The following is a 23,834-nucleotide window of genomic DNA, read 5'->3' as shown; positions in this document are numbered from 1 at the left end:
TAAACTGACTGAATTTCCCCACAACGTAGTCGAAATTTTCTTACTAGTATTACTCGCCAGACCTCTTTGAAAGCTGAAGCTAACCCGGCTGTGAAACCCTGATCTATGTTTTATAACGGCTGAAAAAGCCACTCCGGCTTATCTCCCCCCACTCGTTTCCAAAAAAATAAAAAAATAAAAAAACAATCCCATTCACGGCTGCAGCGGGGTTTCTAGTTGTAATATGCCGTGTAGTAGAGCATAGGTAAATCTATCACATGATTGCTGCGGTCTCTCTGTGCTCTCCGCGTCTCTTCCTGAGCAGAAGGCAAGGCAGCAGCAGCAGGAGGAGCAGCGAGAGCAGCAGCAGCCGGGGGCTTCATGTAAACACGCCGCGCTCAGGGCTTTGTTTCTCACACACACACACACACACACACACACACACACACTCCGCTGGTATCCCCCATCTAGTCATGCCATGGATATTTTGTGGCAATACCAGTTCAGAATCATCTTACTCGGGGACTCCACGGTGGGGAAGTCGTCGTTGCTGAAACGCTTCACGGACGGAATTTACAGCGATGTAGCGGATCCGACGGTCGGGGTGGATTTTTATGCGCGCTCGCTTGATATCGAGCCCGGGGTGAAAATCAAGCTTCAGCTGTGGGACACGGCTGGACAGGAACGATTCAGGTACGAAACTGGAAACAAATAACAATAATAATAATGTAGCTTCGATACAAATGTCTCCGAAGTGAATCGTCATCCTTCATCGAACAGATTTGTCATTAAATAATGGAGAGGCCTTGGTTCGCTGTCGTGTCTGGGCTGCTATTATGAAAAAAATGAAACTCCACTGAATTAAATGAAGGCCATTTCATCCTTCATTATGGTGTAATGGAGTGTAGATAGTGGAGGAAAGGGTCAGGGGAAGATTACACAGGCCTCGATCTTTGTACTGGCCTATATAAAAAAACTGTGCATTGGAGTTGCATCATTTGATTCATTCATGGATGATGGGCAGCCTCCTCACATTTAGGCCCCAGCTTGCTTCCATGAGATGCTGTCTGCAGTCTCCAGAGCAACACAAGGATGACAACTCCTCTCCTGAATCTAGATTTTTGCATTCACCCACCCTGTTGCTAGCTCTGTTTCATGTGTCCCCGCTGTCATGGATAATTTCCTTTAAAGCTCTCCTCTGTCTGAAGAAGATGCTCCACTCTCAGATCTGCTTTCCCTTTTGAAGCCCAAGCTTCAGAGGGTGTTTTCCGTTAGGCTTCACCACACTGGAGTCTTTTTTTTTTTTTTCTGTCTTAACCGAATATGAGAAGTGTTTGTGAAATCCATCAGGCTGGGTGATGAGTATTTGTGTGTGTATGTGTATAAATGGATCTTTGCAACGCTGAGGTGATGACTCCAGGGCCCCAGACCTTTAGGGGTCCCCAAGGATCCCATGATCACGGTCTGTTTGTGGTTATGTGATTCAATTCAGTGCAATGCCGTCAGTCATACCCAGCCGGAATATTTGAGTGTAAGCTGTTTACTATTTTTCACCACAGATAAGGGCCCCTTTTAAAGGTGCAATATGTAAGAATAGGCCAGCTGTCAAGTTCATACACAAAACCAGTAGGGGGCAGCATAGAAGCCACCAGAGTAGCTGGCAACTACTTGTTAAGTTAGAATTACAATAGTTTTTACAACTAAAGTCTCCCTGTAATGACAGACTAGTCCCCCTTTTCAACTTGATGACATTTAATGTCCCATACCACTTAAGTAGTCTCATTTAGCCATTTGCTAGCGACAGCTTTTTGAGATACAAGAACACACTTAAAATTTCACAAGTGGATTGTATGCTGACGTGTTTTGTGTTGTAGACCTTATTTTTAAGCATAAACCCATTGACTTGAAAATGAGGGAACCAAAAGTGAAAAAAAAAAAAAAAAGTGAAACTTATTTCTGGGACTCCTTCCTGTGGCACTCTTTATCTGCTGTCAGCAGGTACAGTAAGCTTAGTGAACCATGCAGCTAGCGGTTGTATTTGCTGACTGCCCAGACTAGGAGCTCGGAGGACCAGGGGAATGTTGATTTAGTTCACCATCTGACTGTAACCTCTTAAGGTACAAAGTGGGTAGGAGCTAGCTGGATGGCATGCTAATCCCAGTCTGCACCACAATACATAGAAAGAAGTCCTTGACGTAAGGTCAAACCTTTTGCACATTTTGTTAATAAATTCGCAATTTTTGAATGTTTTACACTAAAGTTCTTGAATATTTTACCTTTAGGTAAGGTAACTCAAGTCAAAATCTAGTTTTAATACCTTTATTGATTCAATCCATATTGTTCACGCATGATGTATATAACTAAATATATAACTAAATACACATTTCCAGTGGGGCACTTTGCAAAATGTATTGAAGCCATTGTCTGCAAATAGACAATGTTCAGAGAAAAACTTACTTTAAAACATTAACAAATATTTAAAGGCAGCAGAAAATCCAATTATCTTATCTTAGAGTATGGCAGCTATGCATGGTTTAGGTGTCATGGCCAGCAAGAGAGATTAGTGTAGATGCTGCTATAGCATTAGTTATACTAGAGTAAACAGTTTTTCTTTGAGAAACATCATCCTGCAGAGTCTCTGAAGGCTTTTCTCAGTGGAATTTGTTTGCTCTTCTCCCAGAGTCTGCCGGTAACACCCTCCTACTGTTGATCTGATTGGTTGAAGTTACCCCGTGATTGACAGTGACAGACAGATGGATTGTCGATCACTTGCCAAGTATATTTTGAACGTTCCTGCCCTTTTACAAAGGGTTTCTAGTGGTGCCTTCTCAGATAGTTCTGTGTAACAGACCACCTGGTTCATTATCTTACCTAAAAAGAGTTTTTGATCTTAGATACAGTGCAGAGCCTTTGCTGGCAGGCCATTATTTGTGTCCAGAATGTTCGGAATTGAATTACTCACATGTCATTAATCTATGTACCCACCAGGTCCATCACAACATCTTACTATCGCAACTCTGTCGGCGGGCTACTAGTCTTCGACCTCACCAATCGCAAGACCTTTGACCATGTGAGGGAGTGGCACAAGGAAGTGAGTGAGCACATTCTGCCTCACCACATGGTCTACATCCTCATAGGCCACAAAAGCGATCTCAACAAGGACCGCAAGGTGAGCCGGGACGAGGCGGAGCAGCTGGCTGCCGAGCTGGGCATCCGCTACGTGGAGACGTCAGCCAAGTGCAACAGCAACGTGGATCGGGCCTTCGAGCTGCTGACCAGAGACATCTACGAGCTGATGAAGATGGGCGAGATTGTCACCCGAGACGGCTGGGACGGTGTGAAGAGCGGCCTCACCGCCAAGGTCCTCTACCCGGCAGAGGACGAAGAGGAACTAGCTACCGCAACCGCTGAGAAGGGCTGCCACTGCTGACTGAGAACTCTGTGCGCCCAAACACTGTCTTGTCTCACCAAGAGCTCACCTCGTCTCACAGCTGTCCATCGAAACCAAGTCACTCAGGGCTCAGCACCCTGTGATTTCACCATCCATCACTTCCTCACCTTGTGCTTCGTGCCCTCTCTGTGTGCGGGTTCCTCTGATATCTGGGATTCTTTTCAAACATGGGGCGAATGTATATCCCAATGTGTACCTTATAAGTGAGTTGTATCTCTAAATTCAAGTGGTGTAGCATGAGTCAACGTGTACTGGGCCCTGTTAAGTTCAGATAACACAGAAAGCGTGCAGAGGTGATCAGGTCTTGGAGTGTAGCGTGAAGCCACAGTGGGGTGTTAAAGGACTACTGAGCACACTAAAGGTGCAGGTAAATCCATGAACTATGACCCCCTGTAGCCTGGCAACTGTTGTTGGTTTCTACCTGTCATAGTTTGTGCGATGCTTTGCCTGAAATCTTTTGTCACTGCAACATTGTAAATAATAGTGAAATCTATATAGATTTAAGCTGAAAGGTCACTGAAAGCTATTTAATTCATAGTGTGAACAGACACAGTACACTCTACAGTGTCATCATATTAAATCATTGTGCTCCTCCTGCTTCTGTAAGCTGTATGTGCACTAACGCCAAACTGACTTAAAACTTCGATCATCTTGTGAATAGATGAGTAATGTTTTTGTAAAAAAAATAATAATCAAATAAAAATATTTTTAGTTTAGGTGTTTAGGCCACTGTAATTAGGGAACGTGGTCCCATTTAGGTATTTGTATCGTAGCATTAACAGAAGCAAGACATCAAGGGCCACAGCTCTCAGTCATCAGGCCATCGAAGACTTCGTCAGCAGTAGAAAAGCTCTTTTTGATTTTTACCTGCAGCTGTTTGTGTCTGTGGCAAACAGCTGTTTTCATCTATTCAAAGCCCAACACACTAATATAATATTACATTTAGCCCTTAACATGATGGATGCCATCACATTTTCCATTGCCTTGGATATATAATAAAAGCTGCTTGGGTGTAGACGTAATGGTGTGTTTCAGTCGGGAAGAAAGTCAGGCCTCCAAGTAGAAAAAAGATTTGTCAGCCCTGAAGATGCCACGGACATGGCTGCATACACTGCAAAAGCTAATTAACATTTGTTTTAATTTGTTTCTTACGGTCCTCCAAGCAGCAGATCAGGTAACATGCCTTTAAACAGCAGCACCCTGGACTGGGCTTTGGAGCTTTGCTGCATGTCATGGCCCCCCTCACGAATACAGTAAATCCTGTCACCAGTTTCCTGCCTGACACAGTTCTTAAGTAGATATTTGAAGGACTTTAAAGGATTTGTCCAATGGTTTGGGAACAGTGTGTGAGATCAATATATATATATTGTGAACTATATATACAGTGCTGGATGCAGAAGGCATTCAGCCCAGGTTGGCATTAATACTGAAGGCAGCCGCATGGTTCAAAAATACGCCAGCCAGGCAGCACATTGACAGCTTCAGAGTCCAAGGTTCCATTTTAGGCTCATTTTCAGGTTCATACTTTATTTTAGCCATCATGCTTTAATGAGCCTATTAAAGCATGTGTTTTTTCACACAGTGTCCATTGCTGCAGCATCAGTCACACCTGCTTTATAATCAAAACAGACATGGAAATTTAAATTTCTACAATATGGGACCTTTTACAGATTTTATCTTGTGTGTTTCATTTTTACAAGAACAGACATCCTAAAAAACAACATATGGTTTCAGTGGGAGTTGCGTGTTGTCAGTATTTATTGATAAAGACGAGCCAGCTTCTCGGTGTCTCCTCAGTGATTCGCGAGGTTGCTCTAGCTGTATCCCACCATTTCACAACCGGTGTCAATATTTTCTTCCAGCTCTCAGTTCTCATCCAGCTCTCATTAAGAAAGCAAAGCGCATCTCCCAAATCGTTGAACTATGTCCTTAAAACTACTGAAATTGAATTTCAAGGCCAGGATTTTGTACCAACCTTCATATGAAATTCCAGTTTAACGCTGGACTTAAAGTTGCTGAAATTCTTTGTTAACTAAGTGGGATTGACATAACTCAAGCCTCCACATGGGTGAGAGTATTTTGGATTTACATTCTTGTGACATTAATCATACTAGGGTTAGGGTTAGTAATGTAATGGAGTAATGGAGCCTGTCACGATCAGCCTGCTGTGTCTGAGCTGCATTTATGACGAATGCATGTTCAGCTTTATGACACAGCGGTGACTACCTTTGACGCAGAGGATCAGAAACTTACAAGTCATAGCTTATAACATATAAGAGGCTTTTTTGAGCGCGGACTCTATTAATCTGTTGTTTGCAGACTACGTTACACTTTGCACCCCCACTCCTACTGTTTGTTCACCCTCCACCAGCATCTCACCCAGTAATAATAATAATCTGTTCACACACACACACACTGTAAAGCAGCACAGGGTTATGCATTATACAGTTTTTACTTCACTTTCATGTGACCAAAACTTATATTTACTTTGAGCTGATAATGGCTGTAAGGGTGATCCGGTAGATATACTGTACTGTATGTGTTGCAGCTTAGTATTTGTAAGGAATGTATTCTAATACATTTGCACCATCCCTTTATTTTTACTCATGTATACAGATTCAAATGGTATGCTTCCTGTTGTAGCCAGGTTAAAATACAGTGTACAACAGTTCATACACTGTATGTTTTTTTTTTTTTTTTGACAATCATATTGTGAACATATTGTGTTCTTGGCGCAGATGAAGACTTCATCACAGGGGTGCTATGCCTTTAAATCAAGCTAAATGTCCATGCTACACACATAATCACCATCTGACAACCAGTCTGACTGTGTTTAATACAACAACCTTGCTCACTCTTGTCTCTCATCTGAACAGGGTTCAATTGTGTGATGTCGTTTGAATTGGTATGTTATTACTGTGCTGTCTGTGAGCATGATTCCCATTCCTGAGCACAGCACATGAGAAGGGGCCCATTGCACTCCGTGGTGTGAAGATGGCAGCCTCAGAGCTTTGGAAAGCAAAGATTTAATATAAAGGACAAGACTGGAAAGACACAGAGGGGAAACGGATTTCTGAAATACTGACTCTGGGAAGAAATAAGCTTACATGTACTTCTCATCAACCATTAGGCTACTTAATGCTTCTTTATCCACCGATGTTACATAGTTAAAAAAAAAAAAAATAGAAAATTCTAAGATTTACAATAGTGTTTTTAATCTTACAGCCTGCAATCTTACAAACAGTGACCATCCTGTGTAATCATGATGATAATGATGGAGGCTAGTCTTCAGTACAATTCCAACCTCTCTTACTGCATCTTAAGTACACATTTTACTTTATGACTGAGAATTAGATAAAAAAGATAAGTAGACAATGAGAGGCTTCAGCGTAAAGACTGGAAGCAGAAGTAACAGTAAGTCTGACTGTAAACATTTTAAAATATGCCTGAGAACATCTTGTATCTTCTTTGTGTAAAAAAAAAAAAAAAAACTAAAAAGAAAAAACTGAAAAAGAGGTTGTTGGGTAAGCTGCAAACTGCGACAGTTTCTTGCTGACCAACAGCCGGGCACATTGACTTCCCGGGATCTTGTCATCACAGTGAGGCTGCCAAATTTTCCAGACAGAGGAACAGTTTTTGTCAGGAAACTGTTACAGCATGTAACCCAGCATGGTTACAAACTAAAGTTTTTACCTTTTTGTTTGTGCGCACGTCAAACAAACAAGTAACAATGAGTAACAAGTGAGCTTTAGATAGCATATTTTTTCAGGTTTTGACAATGTCAAATTACTGCTTCCAGTCTGAATGTTATCTCGGGTAACCCCATTTTGGCTATTGCTACACTATGAGCCTGTTCACATTTGGTATCGACATGCAGCCTGAGTGATCACAAATACACAGCTCTGAGTAGAGTATAGTGCAGAGAAGTGAATGTTTAGTAAACAATAAAAAACATAATGGCAACTTCTTTGATGCCTGTCGTGAAAGTCTCCACACTCCCTTAAAAAATCCCTCCATTTTGCGAGTTGTGTCTAAACTTCATGAACATGAAATTCTGCTTAAAAGAAATTTTTATTTGGGCCTTCTTATTAATTCGGCAAACCTTATGAGTAAAGATATTTCTTTATATGTGTGTAAAACATTGTAAACCGTTTGTTCCGTTGATGTAAGTTTTTATTTGCACAGAGAGCAGAGACACATGTTGAGATGCATGTTGATGACAGGTGTGAAATGAAGGGCATAAAACTGTCTACCAGAGCTCAGATCCCTCAGGACACATTTTGATACCAAATGTGAACTACCTCATAGATATGCAATTGCTTTCAATGTTCTCATCTCAAGACAAGAAAAATAGCTCATTACTGAAAATGTTGAGTTATATGTTTAAGTGTTTTTTTTTGTTTTTTTTTTTAATGTTGTCCACAGGGATGAACAAACTAACCCACTGACAGGGCCTCTGTACCAGAAAACATCAGCAGCTGTTAAGCCTGCACAGTGGTACATAGTACAAAACTGTTACTTCTCCTGAACCCCATGCCCACATTTCACAGCTTTATTGAATAAATGTTATTTATTTTATATATTATGTATTACGGATTCGCTTTTTATTTGATGTGATTTTGTTGGTTGGATAAAAGAATAAATAGATGTACAATGAATAAAGTTTGGGCTCATGGTTTTTTTTGTTTTTTTTTTTAACTGGCGTTTGGCGCCCTCTTCTGGCAGACTGAAGGAGGATAAGCATGACCTAGATTGGCTGCTCTGATATATTAATGGTGATGAACAAGGCCGTGTTATCACAGGGACCTATCCGAGACTGCCATGCCACCTTTTAACCAAAGCAAGAGTCTCTCTAGTCCTAATAAACCTAAAAACCCTGGCCGTGTATCTGTTTTTAGTTTGATTATTCTTGATTTGGTTTAAGTGTCAAAGGCTGACTGAGGTAGAGTGATGGAATTTTCAGGGAACAGCTGTCAGGATGAATACAATTGCTGCAAACCCACAGCAAACATTTTCCAAGAATTTAAACACGCGTAGATTTCCCCACAGTAACCGAACGCAACACCCTTTGAGAGCGAGCACATCGACCAATGAGAGCCAAAAATATTGCATTGCCCCGCCTTTATTTTACCCATCATGCTCTTCCACGACCTAACTCACATATACAACCGCGCTAAAATGCCGATGGTAATTAACTGATTACTACATATTTCGAACAAAACTTGCCGTCGTAGATCGTTGTTATATAGTACACCATAAAACTCTAAAATGTAGAGGCAAACTTACAGTCCCTGCACCCCTGAGTGAGAAACATGGTGCCGGTGGCCAGTCAGTGGGACGTTCAATGGCATTGTTAAAAAGGGCTTCTGCTGTGCTTAGCACGGGTGGGGTGGGGATAACCACTCCACCCGCGGAATCGCCATCAAGAGATTTCGGAAGCACAATTTTTAAAACAGGGGATGCTGGTGATCCATAGTCCTGGCGCCCCGCTTTTACATGTGAAATCAAGACTTCTAATGACATTGCATTCTGTACACTGCAGAAGTAGATCATTTTGAGTTTAATGTATCTTACAACAAATAGGGGCCTTAAATAAGTTTCCGCGATCACCAGCTTTTAAACTTCAAAATGATGAAATGATCGTGTCTAATCCATAGTTCAATGAACAACATATGTTAAACCCGGCTTTAAGTGTCAGGATAAAGCCTTCACTTTTAGGGATGACACAGCAGTGACTCCCTTTGACACAGGATCGCATACTCATGAATCCCAAGAGGTGTTTGGGCACAGACTCTATCTATTCATCTGTTGTTTACAGTAACAATACATTATGCACACAATAGGCAGCATTACACTTTGCCTGAGATCTCACCTCCACTCTAACCATTTGTTCACCTTTCACCAGCAGCTCAACCAATAACCCGTTCATACACACAAACACACTGTAAAGCAGCACAGGGTTATGCATTATATAGGTTTTACTTCACTTTCATGTGACCATCTTATATTCGCTTTGAGCTGACAATGGCTGTAAGGGTGATCCGGCTGATATACTGTACTGTATGTGGCTGCAGCTTAGTATTTGGTGAGGAATACATTCTAATACATTTGCATCATCCACTTATTTTTAACAGTATGCTTCCTGTTGTAGCCATGTTCAGATACAATGTACAACAGGTCATGCACACAATAGTTTTGTTTGTTTGACAATCAGATGTTAACATATTGTGTTTTTGGTGCAGGTGAGGACTGTATCACAGGGGTGCTATGCCTTTAAATCTAGCTAAATGTCCATGCTACACTAATAATTGCCATCTGACAACCAGTCTGACTGTGTTTAATACTACATCAACCTTCCTCACTCTTGGCTCTCATCTGAACAGGGTTCAATTATATAATATTGTTTGAATTTGTGTGTTATAACTGTGCTGGCAGTGAGCATGATTCCCATTCCTAAGCACAGCACATGAGGGGGGACTCTGAAGCTGGAACCACACTGTTCCATGCTTCACTAGCCGAAGCGTCCAATAGTTCATTCACACACCATATACTGCATCACCAATAATGCGCCAGTGACAACACTGAGTAAGCAAAGCAGAATCGACCAAATCGACGAGTGTAACCTGATTGATCAAACATTTAAAACAGAGGATGATACTAAATGAGACACACGGTCTCTGCATTCAGGGTCAAAACATCGCTGGCTGCTGATATTCGGGGATTTGTGAGAGCGTGATAACAAGGCGAGCGCTGTTCAGCAGGAAGTCAAGATATATCAGTGGAGTGCGCATGCGCCGCAACTCTCCACAATCTAGGGCTGCGTTTCCCTTCATAAAAACGGTAAGGACAAGCTAAAATTTTATTATGTGCGTTTAAATACATTTGGCTGGAGATCGTCACTCTTGCGTCCGATACTGTCGGGTGGTTTCAGCCGGGAAGGTTCGGGCTGTATTGCGGAGGGGGTTCAGCCCAGCCAGGCTCGTACAGAATGGAGGGGCAACGCCGTCGCCGTGCCGTTGTTTGCTGTACGTGCCGCCGCACAGGGAGACGTCATTTTGAGGGGGAGCGGAGAGTTAAAATGCAGAGTTACGAAGGGACGTACGGTTCAGAGACAAGCGGCACGTAACCGTCACACTGTAAATGCAAAGCTTTTACCCGTCTCGGACGATATATATCACAGTATTGTCCAGTTTCCCACACGTCAAGTTACGCCCTTGCGTTAGCCATAATGGCTACCGTCGAGCCCTAGTAGCTGTATAGCTGTGTGGGTTCTCAATAGCGAAAAGCAGTCAGGTGGCCAACTTACTGCGGCGGTGATAACCCATCTAACTTTGAAGAAATAGCGGGCTTTACCTCCAAGAAACCTGATGGTTGTCGGGCCACTGTTTTATGCGAACGGACTGCAAAACCCCACGGCAGTTAGCGTCTCTCGAAATTACGCATAACTGCGGGGTTCAGTCTATAATTTTCGGGGGAAAAGTCTCGCAAACGCTGCATTGACTAAAAATCAGACAGTTTTAAGAACAGTAGTTTCACCGGCATGTGTCGCACAGCCGACGAAACATGTTTATGACAATTTCGCACTCGTTATGGTCTTGTGATAAATGTAACGTTAGCCCCGATGTGCACAACATGAGACATTTAAATAAAATGTTAAAAAAAAAAAAAAAAAAAAAAAGTATAGTATAAACAGTATAAAATTGCCACATTAGTTTACAGACATGGAGACATATTGGACCAAGCGAGTCAAGAAAGTATGTAATTTACTGAAAAAAAGTAATCAAACGTTTAGCTTTGGATTAGTAGATATAGCGTAAGTTAACGTCCTACGAGATCGATATAACGTTATATTAGCTGGACGAAATGGTAAATATGATGCTGCTCATTTGACTAGCGAGACGTTAACATTGGGATGACACATTTCTAACGGAAGTTTTGTTAATGTTTTTTCATGTTAGGCAGAAGGAAACGTGTACTTAACCTTAACAATTTCTACTGCAGATGGTAATACATTTTCTTCCAGCCCACCATGCATCCACCAAATCACTTTACATGTCTTTCCTCTAGTGCTATTTGTCCATCTAGATTTTGGTTGTGATTTGACGAGTTTTGGAAATTATTTTATTTTCTCATTTCCAAACCAGCATTAACTTATTTTTCCTAATCAGTTTCTCATTCATTGTAAATGCATGATATAACCAGTCCATTCAGCCTCTCAGTTTTTTCAAACATGTTGAGTTTAATGAATGTTTAAAGGCACAACTGTGACAGAAACAGCAGTAGGACCTCGCACACCTCTCTGAAGGTAGATGTTCCTCCCTTAGAAGTCAATGCTGGAGGAGTCCATCAGGACCATTTTAGCATTTAACCAGACCCAGCATGCACCTGTCAGCCAAGAACTGGGGGGTGTCCGTCTGTGGTTGCTTGTCATGCTTGCCAAGGCTTGTTTCGAAACAGTTATTATTTTAATGACATTTAACCTTTATCCATATAGTTATTTATTTATTAAACTAAAAGACGGGACTGTGCATCTTAACATTAATAATACGAATGTTACACTATACACTGAAAAAATTATCGAGCTTCATCATCTTCCATGGTATGTGTTTTTAAATGCATTCTTCCCTTTTCAGATGAACACACTCCTGGATAGCTGTTCTTTGAAAGCTGCCCCCCTCCGTAGTCTACTCTGAGTGTGATGGCAACCACCGAGGAGGTCACGGTCTCCATGGGGGAAGTGGTGATGGTGAAGACTGACGGTGAAGGAGACTCAGATGACCCAAATAAGACTCAGGTCATCCTACAGCTTCAGCCAATCACCACTGGGTATGTACTGAAGCCAGGTGCAACATAACTGAGGCTCACTCCAAAACAATATAACATAACGATCCACAGTGAAGCTATCATTAGGTTTTGATAGCAGTGGGACAAAGAGTGCTACTCCTAAAGTAGATACAGCAAGGAGATGGGCAATGAAGAGACAGTATTCTCTGTGCTACCAAGAAGAAAATGTAAAAAATGCCAAATGTTCTCTTTTTAGGGATGAATCTGCTGCTGAAACAGATGCAGCTGTCATGGCTGTCGAAGCACAACCAGGTAAGAGGTTGTCAGAATGATGCTTGGAACATTCCAAAACATTTAGTGATGCATTTAGCAGTTTGTATTACAAAAAGCTGGTCTCCTTGTGTTCAGATGTTGTATATTTTCATCCCAGCAGAACAAACTGAAGGAGACGATGTTGAGATTGGCTGTCCCATAACATGCGGCGACTGCAAAGCTGTGTTACTAGTGAAGAAATTTGTGTGCCCGGGAATCAATGTAAAATGTGTAAAGGTAGGTATTGAAGCAGAGTAGCTACTGCAAGGGGGTCTCCAAAGGCTTATCCATATGCTGTTGTGTCTTGAGTGAAATTGGTGCACTTGGTGGACAAGAACAGCACACTTTTGCAGACATTTCTTGTTTTATCTGTTGCAAGAATTCTTGCACTATAAGTACCAACCGTAAATGGTAAACTGTGTCTGAAATGCTTATATACTATTGTATTCTGACAAGGGCTACATTTAATGATTATTTTTATTTTGATTAGACTGCCTGTCATTTCATGATTAAATGTAGTCTATAGAATTGTAAAACAAAAATCTCACCACAATTTCCCAGTCTAATGACTTATTTATCCAACTAAGCTCAAAGAATCTTCATTAACTATCATATATGACAAAGACAAGCCGCAAATTCTTACATTCATACTATAAATGTCTGACATTTTCATTTGAAAATTGACTGAAACAAATAACTGACTATCAAAATAACTGGCAACCACTCTTCTTTCAATCGACACATTGTTTAATTGGCTAATTTTTGCTGCTCTAAGTATGACTAGGAGAATGTTGGACATTGACAGCTTGAATTCCATTGGAAAACATTTGATTTTTAATTGATGACCCATGTCCCACAATTCAACCGTGTTTGTAGCTTAAAAAAGTAATAGTAGTAGTAGTAGTAGTAGTAGTAATAGTAGTAGTAGTATTTTTATTCAGTCATCACATATAATACAATAAATGTAAACAGTACAGACAATATAACCAAGGTCAACAGTCTATATAGGAAGTAGTGACTGAACAGGCATAGACAGAAGCAAAATGCTTATTTACATATTTACATATTCTTAATATAAAAAGGAAAAAAAGAAAAATGCAACCCACAGAAATAGATTTGTGAACCTTTTTTTTTAAGAAACTAAAGGGAATTGTAGTGAGTTTGTACATTTTTATTTGCACAATTCTATAATTTAATCTCAACAATATAAATACATCTCCCTTTAATACTTTGTTTATATTGTTTATATGGTAAACGTGGTAAACACCTCTCAGATCATATTTCCTCGACTGTATTGAAAAACAAATCTTTTGTACAGTCTGAGAGTAACTTTAATTTTGCTCTGAACATTATTTGCATTATTAATAATGAAACGGAAAGTCATTGAATTTCAAACCACGGCCTGTCAAATCAGCAGTGAGTAGTCAATACTGCAGTACATTTGACTGACCCTCACAGCATGAAGCGTACAATTCTACACCACATTACATCCCCTCAATATAGTAGATTTAATTCTGTAGGCATTTCAATGTGATTACTTTACTCATACTCTCCACTAGTATGAAGACCAGCTGATCAGCCCAAAGCAGTTTGTGCACATTTCTGGAAAAGCCACACTGAAGGACTGGAAGAGAGCCATCAGGATGGGTGGAGTCATGCTAAGGTGAGGGGACGTATGTTTGGATTAGTGAGCCAAAATTTCAATATTCTGAATGCTGCTTGGGTGAACAACACACACCATTATATTTAGGCATCATTGCACTCTGCATGCAAACTTACATATGTATTGCTGCTGAAGTAATGAGCGGGGATGTGACACACACATTTTGAATAAATATCCAAGTGATGACAAAATTAAATATTCTGTGAACTAACTAACTGACATTATTCCATCACTGCTGAGCTGTGAACACAGTGATGATAATGCAGCTTGGCTTTTCATTAAACCTCTTGTCTCTTGGACCAATATTAAAGTCTAATACATATGGAATGTTACGGAAGAAATATTTAATCATATCAGGGTTACAACAAATAGTCTGGCTACTCATGCATTCTTTATTAAACAGAATATTGTAAAAATGGAAATGGAGCTATTAAAGACACTGGGGTGAACAGTTATCCCATACCTAACATGGTTTCTCTTTGATTTCAAGGTGCACTAAACAGCTTTATATTAACAATGTACATACATACATACATGGTGTTTCCTTTAGAGATCAGCTATCAGCTCATCGATTAGTTGACTTATCATTGCAGCTATAATTGTTACTGATTTACTGGCTACTTGATCCTTCACCTTGAGTTTTTTATATATATATATATATATATATATATATATATATATATATATATATATATATATATATATATATATATATATATATATATATATATATATATATATATATATATATATATATATATATATATACACACACCATAACATACACACCATAACATACACACACCATAACATATCTGCCTTTTAGATTATTAACTATAACAAACAAGTATATAACTGGTAAAATAAAACATTTTAAATAAATGAACGAGTAAATAAAGGCACCTCACATCCAGCCAGAGAATACATGTGCATGATGACAGGCAACTCAGAAATGTACACATATAGAATGGAATATCAGTTATGAAGCATGCACATATATTTATGTGTACTGATGGGATCCATGATCGCTGATTAAACTAAATTTTTCTTTTTCTCTTTCTGTTCTGTTCGGTACTCTTCTGATTTCTGCCCTCCAGAAAAATGATGGATTCAGGTCAGCTGGACTTCTACCAGCACAGCACACTGTGCACCAACACGTGTCGCAGCACAAAGTTTGACCTTCTAATCAACAACGCACGGTTTCCTCCTGACGGCACTGGACTCACCACACCCACGTCCTCTCAAGGTGAGAACACAGTAAGGTCATGGCTCCACAGAGGCCAGTTTAAAGGTTGTGTTTGGATTCGAGTGTTTCTGATTTTTCTTTATCAAGCTCGGCCACAATTTGTCATATGAGTCATTTGTCCTGAATGATGAGGTATTTAGTGACTCTTCATTGTACTTTTGCGGACATTATGACTACAATTAGAGATTCAGAAATGCTCTATTCTTATGTCAGCAGTAGGAATTCAGGTGTTTCTCAAGTTAGAAAAAATCCCCACCCTGCATGACACTTTGCCACTTCGATATATGTACCTATATCACTATGGTCTTTTGAGGAAAAAAATCAAGCATCTGTGGCTGTCAGTTCTGTAATAAGATCATCCAATCAGCTCTTTTGTTTTGCATAAATACAGTTGGACAGGTTACCTGTCTGTCTACCTACTGTATGTGCCAGTGCTAAGTGGATATGTTGTACAAGCTAGTCACACAAGAATGGCAGAGAAAGTGCAGCCAGAATTGTCCAACTCCCAACATGCTAGCTTGACAGTGGAGAGTATGTTGTTTTCGTTCACTGTGATAATATCTTCTGACATGTGAATGAGACATGAGGTAAGACTGCTTGTATACAGTCTGTCAATCAGCATCTTGCTAACTCAGTAGCATAAAGCACACATCTACTGCAGTGAGGAGGAACTGTAGCAATAGGTAGCCTTTTCAGACTGAGGTACGTTCATGACCATTGTTTTTCTTGTGTTTATATGATTGTGGCATTTGTCAGAGTTGTTTTATTTAGTAGATTTAAAACAGCAAAGCACACTTTTGGAATGTAGCAAACTAGCTGGCTCTTGGCCCCAGCTCCTTTTCACGATATTGTTAACACTCCACAAGCTCATGGATTCAAGTGAAAAATAAAAAAGCTTATCTTGATTGAAAGACGTTGTCACATTTGATATAATATGTTCACATTTCTCCATGTGCAGCTGTTTATTGTATTTAACTGGTCACACAATAACCCTAGCACCAAGCCCTTTAGCTAGAGTATGCTGTCCTAACCTTGATTTAATAGTGGATCATTCATTTAGAAATTCCATTTCCAGAGACAGGAAATAAGGGAAATAAATCATACTGAAACTCTCATTGACTTTAAGTTGTAGTCAGAGTTGTCAAAACTCTGATTCAAAAACACACGCTGACTTTGAAAAGTTAAAAGGTTTGCTGTCAAATTCACACAGTCCTGGGTATCAATGCAGTGATTTGGACTGCTGACTCACAAAGCCCAGTCGTTGGAATGCCCATGTAACAAGTGTAATTTTTTTTCTCCTCTGTTAATTGCAGCTCAGGTGGTCCTGGGTAATGGCGGGGTGGTGGGTGAGGACCGGGCAGAGATTCTGACCGGGAAGATGGACTGGAGCTCAGTCTCACTGGAGTCTGCAGACAAGAAGGAATCTAATGAGATCTCAGGTCACAGAGAGCGCACATCCCAACACAGATCATTACTTTTACAGTAATGATGATTTTTATCGGAGATCATACACACAGAGCACAGCAGTGACTGAGACTTGTCTGGGCTGTCTGTCTGTCCACAGAGGACACGCTGAACTTCTGGAAGGGCATTGCTGATGTGGGTTTGCTGGGTGAAGTGGTGACCAACATCAGCACAGAGCTCCTGGAGCTGCTGAACGGTGTGCAGCAGCGCAGGGAACCGGCTGCCTTACAGGACACAGGTACAGAACAACGCTAATGTGTAGTGGCTGCTGGGAAATGCATCTTCAAAGCAGAGCATATGCAAGACTCAGGGCTCGCTTGAGGGTGCATAAACACGAAAAAAATGGAAAGAAAGAACAAATTCAGCTGCTCCTGGAAGCTGATGGCTGAAAAACCAACGCTAGAGAGCTTTTAGAAATGGCTACTGTTGGTTTCTCTAACAATAACGACTGAATACTTCATGACTGATTGTTTAATAAAAGCTGAATTTGTTCCTCCTTTCTGACTGACCAAGTGACCCTTTGATTGATTGCCGCACTGATCCCAGATTCCTGTCTGGTAGAGGTGGCGGTGCTCAGTAACCTCGCCCAGGTGTTCGGCCTGCTCGACTCAGTCAAGAAGATCCTGGAGAGGAGAAGGCAGCAGACGGATCCCTGCCAGGAGCAGATCCTCAGCACGATCACCAGTGAGTACAGTCACAGTCAGCTTTCTATGTTTGGACTTTTTCTGTGTAAACAGACTTACCGCCATCATTCACTCATTGTGGTTGATTTTTTAATTTGTTCTGTTTTCTAATGGATGTCTAAATGTCAGTGGGCTTTTATTTAGATGCTATAAATCAATAATGACTGTATAAGTAATGATGATGAAAAGTCACACAACAACAAATCCATGTGGCTTTAGTTTCCACAGCAATATGCAAACACAAGATACAGTTTTACAAAGAAAAATCTCAAATCGAGGTCCACTTACTAGCTTTGTGGAGCTTTCATGCACTCGTGGCCTTGATGGTGTGACATATATATATTTTTTCTTTTATTTTCTTTCTTTTCTTTTTTAATGCTCATGACACACAGATCAGAAGCAACAGAAAAGTGCATGTTTGAAACAGTTGCACTCTGGACAGCGAAAACTGAATCATGACATAACGAAAAGACCTGAAGAACAGGACTTGTTTCTGCAACATGTAGCATTTAAATGTGTTAAAACAATGTTCTTGTTTTGTTCATTAATTCTCATTCTCAATTGAAAAAGAAACATTATCTATAGGAAATGGCACGAAAAAAATGCACCTTTCTATCATTAAAAACAGGTTGTCAGATTGATTCTCATAATTTCCCTCTGATTAAACTGCCTGGGTGAGTGAGAGTTTTTGTGCTTACCACCAGACTGAAGTAATGAATTGGACAATTAGCCTCCTAATAATCAAAGGGCCCAAATTAATTGGAGGTTGTTCAGGGGTTGCATTTGGCACCACCAGTTGAATAGGTCTGATGCACACCAAAAACCTTTAACAACCTCTTTCGAAGTAAAATAAGCTCTGTATTTCTATGTGTGTATTTGAGCCAGAATAATTTGCATGGATGCCTAAAACAGATTAAGGAAGTAATAAATACAGTAGGGCATTTTTATTCCCAGTGTGACAAAACAGTGCCATATAAAAAAAAAAAAACAAAACCTGGCATCTAAACCAGGAAATAAGTTACAAAAACATAAAAGCTGTAGGGAACAAATTAACTGAAGCGCCCAAGGGCCATTTATGCAATAAAACCTTCCAAGTGCACCAGTAACTGCAGGATGAAACCAAAGATTAGTGTTGAGAAAACTGACTTGCTTCTCTGACTGGCTTCTTAAAGGGCTAAAGCTCATGAGCATTGTAGTATATGTAGTATTTGTAGTATTTAGAGGCATCAAAGTTGATGGAGTCCCACACGTTAAGTATCAATGAGGAAATCATGAATAGGAAACTCTGCAGTGGAAATAACAAATAGGGAACAAATATTTTCCCAACAAGCTTCTCACTGCTGTGGATAAAGTTTGCCTTGAAGGAGCGACTTGTAGGACATGGCCAGAATTTTAGTTAAAAGTTAAACAGAGTGTGAAGAAACAACAGTGTTGACATCCTTTCACAGATTTATCGCATTTCAGAAATGTCTATTGAAGTTAAAGTGAAACTCTCGCCACAATGCAGCCTAAGCTTTTTTTTTTGTGAATGTATGAGAGTCAAACCTTTGTGTAAGAGCATAATTATGACAAAAGAGGCACTTTTAAGATTTACCATATTTTCGTTTTCGGGTCAAAGTCATTTTCCATGGGAATGCTTGGGGCTAATTAGCGCTAGCATCAAAATCGCTATTTTATAAGAAGGCTTGACACAACATGGAACTTTGCTTGTAGTATCATCAGGGTCTCTACGCATGAACACGAGCATTGAGAACATTGTTTGTGTACACAGAGTTTACTGAAAAGAAAGTTTTTGAATAACTTACATTAGCAGATGCTTGTTCCGCTAGCTGCCATCATGGCAGCCGAGGAGTATCGATCTCAGTGTACTGCAGTGTAACATGGACGAGAGTTAAGGTGGACCGCTACTGTCTTCCAGCAACAACTATCCCCACGATATCGTACGTGACTTTTCCGGCCTTTGATTTTAGTACTGTTTCTTATATGAGGCTCCTCCTAACCTGGAGGAGAGTTAAGGTGGACTGCTTCTAAAGCTTAGTTCCATATAAATGCACAGATAATTAGTTGTTTTGTGGTTAGCAAAAAACAATATTGACCTTGAAGTTGAAATGGGAGCCTCATATGAGAAACAGTACTAAAATCACTCATGAAAAGTACACAAAATGAATGACACAGTTAAGATGCAGAACTCTTTATTTTTCAAACAAAGAAACAGGCCTGTCGTCAGCTGGTTGTGTGAGTTAATGATACTACAGTGTTTGAATACTAAATATTAAAAAGGATCGGTGACATCTTTAGTCAGTGTTGTATATGTTTTCAGATGGAACTTGACATTTTTGGGCCTATGTGTGCTCAAGAACTCTGATAAATATTGCTATAACATGTCAATATTAGGAAACACAAATTTCAATTTTAATTAATGTGAAACTAGTCGTTAATCAGTTGTTCACTCTGCCCTCATCCTGTGTTATGTTTTGTGTTCAGACCTGGAGGTGCAGTTGGAGGAACAGAGGAAGCAGCAGCAGGTGCGAGCTCTCCTGTCCTGCCCGCAGCCTGCCAAAAACAAAACTCCCACCAAGCGACAGACTAAGCGACCTCGTCTCCAGCGGCCCGCCTCCACCACCACCCTCCTGACCTCCTCCATCAACCAGCAGGCCACCCTGCAGTCCCAGCAGTTCACCGTACTTTCCCCAATCTCTCTGTCCTCTGTGGGTCAGCCATTCACCATGGCAGGCCTGGCCCAGTCCTCCAACACGGTCACCCTGCTCCCCGCTTGCTCGCAGCTCTTCACACGCTACATGGTGACTGGCGACGGAAAGGCGGACACCATCACCTTGCACCCCTCTTCGGGCCTTACGCTAGTGGGCACCACCGCCATGCAAGACTCCAGCCAGCTGGGCACGATGATGAGCCCCTTAGAGCTGGTGCAATTCAGCCAGCAGGCTGGCGGGGCAGAGGTGGTGCCCATAGAAGGCCAGGTGGTGGATGGCACCATGCTGGTGCAGCAGGAGGTGATGCAGGGTGAAGTGGAGGCCGGCCAGGAGCACACGGTAATTGAGATCAACCCTGCTCCGATGGAGCAGGCGGTGGGGGTTATGGAACTGCAGCTGACCGGGGAGTCGGGCAGGGACGGGACCACCATGATGGTCCAGAGCGGGATGGAGGTGACGATGGCTGCAGGAGAGGAGGAGACACAAGTGCAGGAGGTGCAGACTGAAGGGGTTCAGGGGCTGCAGCTGGATGAGAGCGGACAGTTGTCAGGTGTACAGATAGTTGTGATAGGTGAAACTCAGGAAGAAACCAAGGTGAAATGAGACACACCTCCTGTTTTATCCAGCAGAGCAGGTATGGACTCGTGCTGAGCTGCCACAGACTCATAAACTGTAAATAGACAGAATTTCCAAATCCACAAATTGCCTTGGCATAAGACCAAGAACTAGGGTAGCCGTTTTTCCTTTTTTATTGTGTGTGTGTGTGTGTGTGTGTGTGTGTGTGAGAGAGAGAGGGTGTGTGAGTCTGTGTGTCTGTGTGTGTACATGCTGTGTCAACTCCTTGATGATTTTCATTAAAACAAAGAGGCATCACAACATAAAACACACTGTATGCTTCTGATTGTTATGTATACAAAGGATAAATTCTGTTTATTACAACTTGGGTCAATATTAATAATTGTAATGTTGGCTATCGTTTCTAGCTGTAGTAATAAAATTGCATTCACCAAGTTAATTACTGTGATGTGAGGATGTGTCAGTGTTTCTAAAGAAATTTAACAGTCAGCCAGTTAGATTTAGGGTTAGGGCTAGGGCCTAAAATATGAGGCTTAATCTTTCCATAGTTGTGTGCACACAAATTTCCTGTACAGTGATGCATTATTACCAACATTTTAAATGTACTCACTTTTGGTTTTATCCCCAAATATAAAAGGGTAGCTCAGAGTTTTGCAATACCTTAACCCTAACCCACTGACCCCTGAGAAAACTGATGTGGCAGCAAAAGGTCATTATTGAACTTTTAATGTGTAATAACCTTGAGTTTGATATATGAAAATGATCTGTACGATAAAAAAGTTAAGAACCCATGATATAGCTACTCTGCCTTATTTACAAAAGGTCCATGATTCAACAATCGATTGATCATTTTGTCGTTAACACTGTATAATAACCATAATTTATAAATGGTAAATTCATAGTTAATTAAACTTGAGAAAAAAAATGAGTCTTAAACAGTGAAATCTTTAGAAACCATTTTTTAAGGCATTGTAACAGTTTGTAAACATCAGTTTCATCTTTACAAAGACCATACAAGTGATGTTTATGGACAAACTACACAGTATTTATTAACCATTTATAAAGTATTACAGACACCAGTTGCAACTTCACAAAAAAACAATAGCTTAAAAAATGGTTTGTAAAACATTTTATTGTTAGCCAACAGAAATAGCTATTAACTACATTTTAATTAACTAAATTATGGTTATTATTAGTTCAGTCTAAAATAACAAATACGGCTGCTTCTTTTGTCCAACCAACAGTCCAAAAGCCAATGCCTCTTTTTTACTGTCATTAATGACAAAGAAATACCTGCATTGATAAGATGGAACCAGCAAATATCTGACATCCTTCCTTGAAAAATGACTGACGTGATTAAGAGATGTCCGTGTCATCCCAGATACCAGCAACCTTGGTCAGTACATTGTCATTAAAACCGACAGAAACGATGGCCAAAGCTACAAAGTTACCTGACCTGTAATAACCTGTATTTATCTTTCAAGCCTCCGTGAACAACCTGAGGACAAGAGAATGCACTGTAACTCTGTAACCAAGTCTACATGCAGGGCTTTAATGGTGCTGACGGTTCATCACTTCACGTCTTCTCATATGGCATCTGTAGCCGCAGGCTGCTGATCCGACTTATTACCAGTAACAGTGTTGGCATCACTTGGGGCTGGGATTAATTGCACTGTCTATTGTGTTGTAGTATCGCATCAAAGCTGTATTGTTTTTGCACTGTGCGTCGTCCGTTTAGGACTACAGGAAGATGTTTGCAACAATGCCTGCTCTCTTAACATTTCTTAGAGAATGTTGCCACGCTGTTGGCTGTGCAGTGATTTTTGTTTTTTTTGTTTGTTTTTTTTCTGTGCACAGTTGAATGGAAACTCCTCACTGGAAATGCATCGCTCATGCACTTATTTTCTCAGTGGTTTTCTTACTGATTTTATTCAGAAACTCCATTTATTTTTCTTTAACGTGTTCATCTATTGCTTTAACTCAGTATGATAGGTAGTGTGAGCTGCTGGGCTGATCGTTTAAGTCAATATATAAAACCATATATATATAAACTTAATGTCAAACTTGGTATGCCTGTATTTTACACTTGTAAAGTAGTGTCATATTTATTAGTTTCCAAACCGAAGAGATGGGCCTCTGTTAAAGGTGCAAACGTGGATTAATTTATGCTCCTGGCTGTAGTTCACATCAACAAAGACCTGTTCAAGACTTGTGCATTTCAGTAATTTAATTTAACAAATGAGGGTATTTGCATACTGACTTTGTAATGTGTTTTAATATCAGATTAAAACAAAAAAAAAATTGTGAGTGGTTATGTCGGTGTTTGTCCACCAGAGAGTGCTGTGTGCTCACTCCACTACGGGCTGAAACTGGAGATGGAGGGTTTACGGCTGCATTTGTAGACGGTGGAAAATAGTCTAATGCTGTAATCTCTGACTTCTCCATGTGTCAGGCTTATTGCAGTCTGTAGTGTAATCTGCACTGTCATGGGTGCTGTCCGTGATGGGCAAACCTTCTCCGGAGGCTGAGCCGTGCTGACAGGGCACCAGGGCTCGCTGGTTATTACATTTCGCTCTTCTCGTAGCGCCTAATACTCTCAGACAGGCTGTATGAGGGGAATGGCATGAGGATTTGGGTTATACAAGCACAAAAACAGGCACATTCACAGGAGTGGCTGTAGAGAACAAAAGAAAAAAAAACATCCCGACATCAGCAAGCTGAATGTGAAGCCGCTGGGGGCCAGGTGAGTGCTAAAAGGTTGAGAAACTGAACCGCAGGGGTCATTGTGTGGTGTAGGAAGAGAGGATACACTGTCCGAGTAAATTAGGTAGTTTCATAGACTATGGATTGGGTTTCATCACATGTTGCACACAAGACAAAGAAAAACAGGAGCAGTAGAAGCATTGGTTACATGACTGAAAGACTCCTGAGGGTTTGCAAGACTGTTAAAGAAAAGGCCAACATG

General features: G+C 40.7%; 2 protein-coding genes and 1 non-coding gene across 6 annotated transcripts; all 3 read left to right on the top strand.

Annotated features, from left to right (window-relative positions):
* The first annotated feature begins 322 nt into the window (after positions 1-322).
* rab42a (RAB42, member RAS oncogene family a) lies at positions 323-6,921 on the top strand. Its single transcript, XM_037093455.1, has 2 exons — positions 323-672; positions 2,968-6,921. The coding sequence occupies exons 1-2, from the start codon at positions 458-460 to the stop codon at positions 3,407-3,409; spliced, it is 657 nt and encodes a 218-aa protein (XP_036949350.1). The 5' UTR covers positions 323-457; the 3' UTR covers positions 3,410-6,921.
* A 1,864-nt stretch (positions 6,922-8,785) lies between these two features.
* Positions 8,786-8,919, top strand: LOC119017480. The gene has a single exon (XR_005074444.1). It is a non-coding gene; the product is annotated as a U11 spliceosomal RNA (small nuclear RNA).
* A 1,199-nt stretch (positions 8,920-10,118) lies between these two features.
* Positions 10,119-23,031, top strand: gmeb1 (glucocorticoid modulatory element binding protein 1). Of its 4 annotated transcripts, none has more exons than XM_037093524.1 (10): positions 10,119-10,270; positions 12,064-12,256; positions 12,471-12,526; positions 12,648-12,763; positions 14,086-14,189; positions 15,287-15,435; positions 16,749-16,874; positions 17,000-17,137; positions 17,446-17,583; positions 20,067-23,031. In XM_037093524.1, the coding sequence occupies exons 2-10, from the start codon at positions 12,129-12,131 to the stop codon at positions 20,894-20,896; spliced, it is 1,785 nt and encodes a 594-aa protein (XP_036949419.1). In that variant the 5' UTR covers positions 10,119-10,270; positions 12,064-12,128; the 3' UTR covers positions 20,897-23,031. The 4 variants fall into 4 exon arrangements, with proteins under 4 accessions (XP_036949419.1, XP_036949420.1, XP_036949417.1 ...); XM_037093525.1 differs by having other exon boundaries at positions 12,645-12,763; positions 17,461-17,583; XM_037093522.1 differs by having other exon boundaries at positions 12,645-12,763.
* The last annotated feature ends 803 nt before the right edge of the window (positions 23,032-23,834 follow it).

Source organism: Acanthopagrus latus, chromosome 3 (genome assembly GCF_904848185.1).
Source record: "Acanthopagrus latus isolate v.2019 chromosome 3, fAcaLat1.1, whole genome shotgun sequence".
Lineage (NCBI taxonomy): Eukaryota > Metazoa > Chordata > Actinopteri > Spariformes > Sparidae > Acanthopagrus > Acanthopagrus latus.
Note: the sequence above shows the minus strand (reverse complement) of the source record. Positions and strands in the feature narration are given on the sequence as shown.